Genomic DNA, 2,061 nt, shown 5'->3' with positions numbered 1-2,061 from the left:
CAATCACCCTCCACAATACTGTCTCAACCAAGATAAGTACCTTTCTAGTTATTCCAAGCCATTGTCATGTTTTGTTTTCGTCACAGTTTAGTTTTTGGTATCCGGCTCAGCCGCTCTTTTTGTTAAAACCTGTTTTTGAAAATAAACCAAGTTTTGTTTTTGAAGAATCTGCAGCCGTGTCCTTCCACGCCTCGCACCCACCCTACCTGACAAAGTTCTTGTTTCCCATTCATACTCCACCCTCTCTGGAGTTTAGTAAAAGTTTCTTTTCAGTTGAAAAATATATTTTCTGTTTATCTGTAGAAATCATTTCTGACACGAGTGAAGTCAAAGACAAACATTTAATTCATTATCTGTCTTTCCTCATCCTGAACTCCACATTTCCCAGCAAAGCTCAGAAGTAGACTTTTACATAACTGACGTATTTTGGACATGTTCAGTCCATACAGAACAGGGTTTAAGAGTGGCTGACAAGTAAGGAAGTAAGATGATAAAAATATTCTGAACATGTTTGGAACACTGTTCATGTTGAATCTGCTCTGTAATACTTCAAAGCAAACTCCAAAAGAGAAGTTGAGCAGAGAAGCCAGGTGAGGTGTGCAGGTACTGACAGCTTTCTGTCTCGTCTGTTTGGATCCAGAAAAACAGACTTTAAGGATCTGAACATAAGTGTAGAGAATTATAAACACTGGAACACAGACTGTGAAAGAAGCAGCAACATACTCATAGATATCATTGACTGTGGTGTCATAACAGGCCAGTTTTATGATGGAGTGGTTGTCACAGTACACTTTATTAATGATGTTCCCACACAGCTGCAGAGAAGCACTTAAAGATGTTGTGAGACTAATGAAAAAAAGAGGGCTTAACCATATGATACAGATAAGAAAAACTACCTTGTTAGATGTCATTAATGTGTGGTACTGCAGAGGATAACAAATGGCAAAATATCTGTCATAAGACATGACGGCTAAGTTAAAAAATTCAACACTTCCATAAGTATAAATACAGAAAACCTGCAGGAAACAAAGAGGAGCAGAAATAGTGTGAACGTCAGAGAGGATCTGAATCAGCAGGAATGGAAACAGCCCTGAACTACCATACAGCTCATTTACAAACAGGCTGCACAGGAACATGTACATGGGTTCATGTAAGCTCCTGTTCACACTGATAACCACGATGAGCAGAACATTAGAACCAACTATTATAAGATACAAAGACGTGATGATCATGAAGAAAAAGTATGTGAACACATCTTTGTTAAAGTAAGAACTTAATGTGAAATATAAAACTTGTGTAGAATTCATTTTCATCCTTATCTTCACTTGTAAAGAAATCATAAATCTGTTAAATGCATTAATCAATGTTCATTTCCACATATGATTGAAAGTTAAACTTGTTTTCAGCTAATTATAGAGATAAACCTTCAACAACACCGAGTGTTTTTACATGAAAGAAAATCATTGAGTACTTCAATGTGACAAATAGGTCAAACAGTAGCAGTGAGTCAAAGTGTGAATCCCCCTAACTGAGCAGAGAGCTGCTGCTGCTGCTTCTCTTAAAGAGTCGACACAGAGACGCCCACAGCAGCAGACCGACCGCATGCAACACAACACAGTACAATATACAGATAATACAGCACTAACAGCTGTATTAATCCCACAGGGACAGTTTCTGTGAATCAGCAGAACAGAGAGAAGACATCATCTTTGGCCCTACAATGACTTTCATATTTTACCTACTCACATGTGTAACCACACCCCTCAGTACTGTTTTGGGTTATGTTCTCGCTTCCTTGGTAATCTTCACCAAATGACAGAAAACCATCTTTAGTAATCTGAATTCAGGCCTTAACTATACTTTGCTAACCTGAGTTATCAGATGGTTCGGCTCCAGAGGTGTAATTGTACACAGAATTCAGTGTTGCACATGTACAACCCAACAAACAACCCAGTCCGGGGCTTGTTGAGCGCCAAAATGGGCTATTTTAGAGGCCTTGTAACTCAGCCATAAATCCTAACACAGACCTCATTCAATGCTTATATGTGACAGGAGACTCTC

The 2,061-nt window shown here is 38.7% G+C and overlaps 1 protein-coding gene across 1 annotated transcript; it reads right to left on the bottom strand.

Annotated features, from left to right (window-relative positions):
• Window positions 1–341: 341 nt before the first annotated feature.
• LOC142388981 (olfactory receptor 1500-like) lies at window positions 342–1,307 on the bottom strand. The gene has a single exon (XM_075474531.1). It carries the CDS (start codon window positions 1,305–1,307, stop codon window positions 342–344), a length of 966 nt encoding a protein of 321 aa, XP_075330646.1.
• Between the last annotated feature and the right edge of the window lie 754 nt (window positions 1,308–2,061).

The sequence above is a fragment of the Odontesthes bonariensis genome, chromosome 9, assembly GCF_027942865.1.
Source record: "Odontesthes bonariensis isolate fOdoBon6 chromosome 9, fOdoBon6.hap1, whole genome shotgun sequence".
Lineage (NCBI taxonomy): Eukaryota > Metazoa > Chordata > Actinopteri > Atheriniformes > Atherinopsidae > Odontesthes > Odontesthes bonariensis.
Note: the sequence above shows the minus strand (reverse complement) of the source record. Positions and strands in the feature narration are given on the sequence as shown.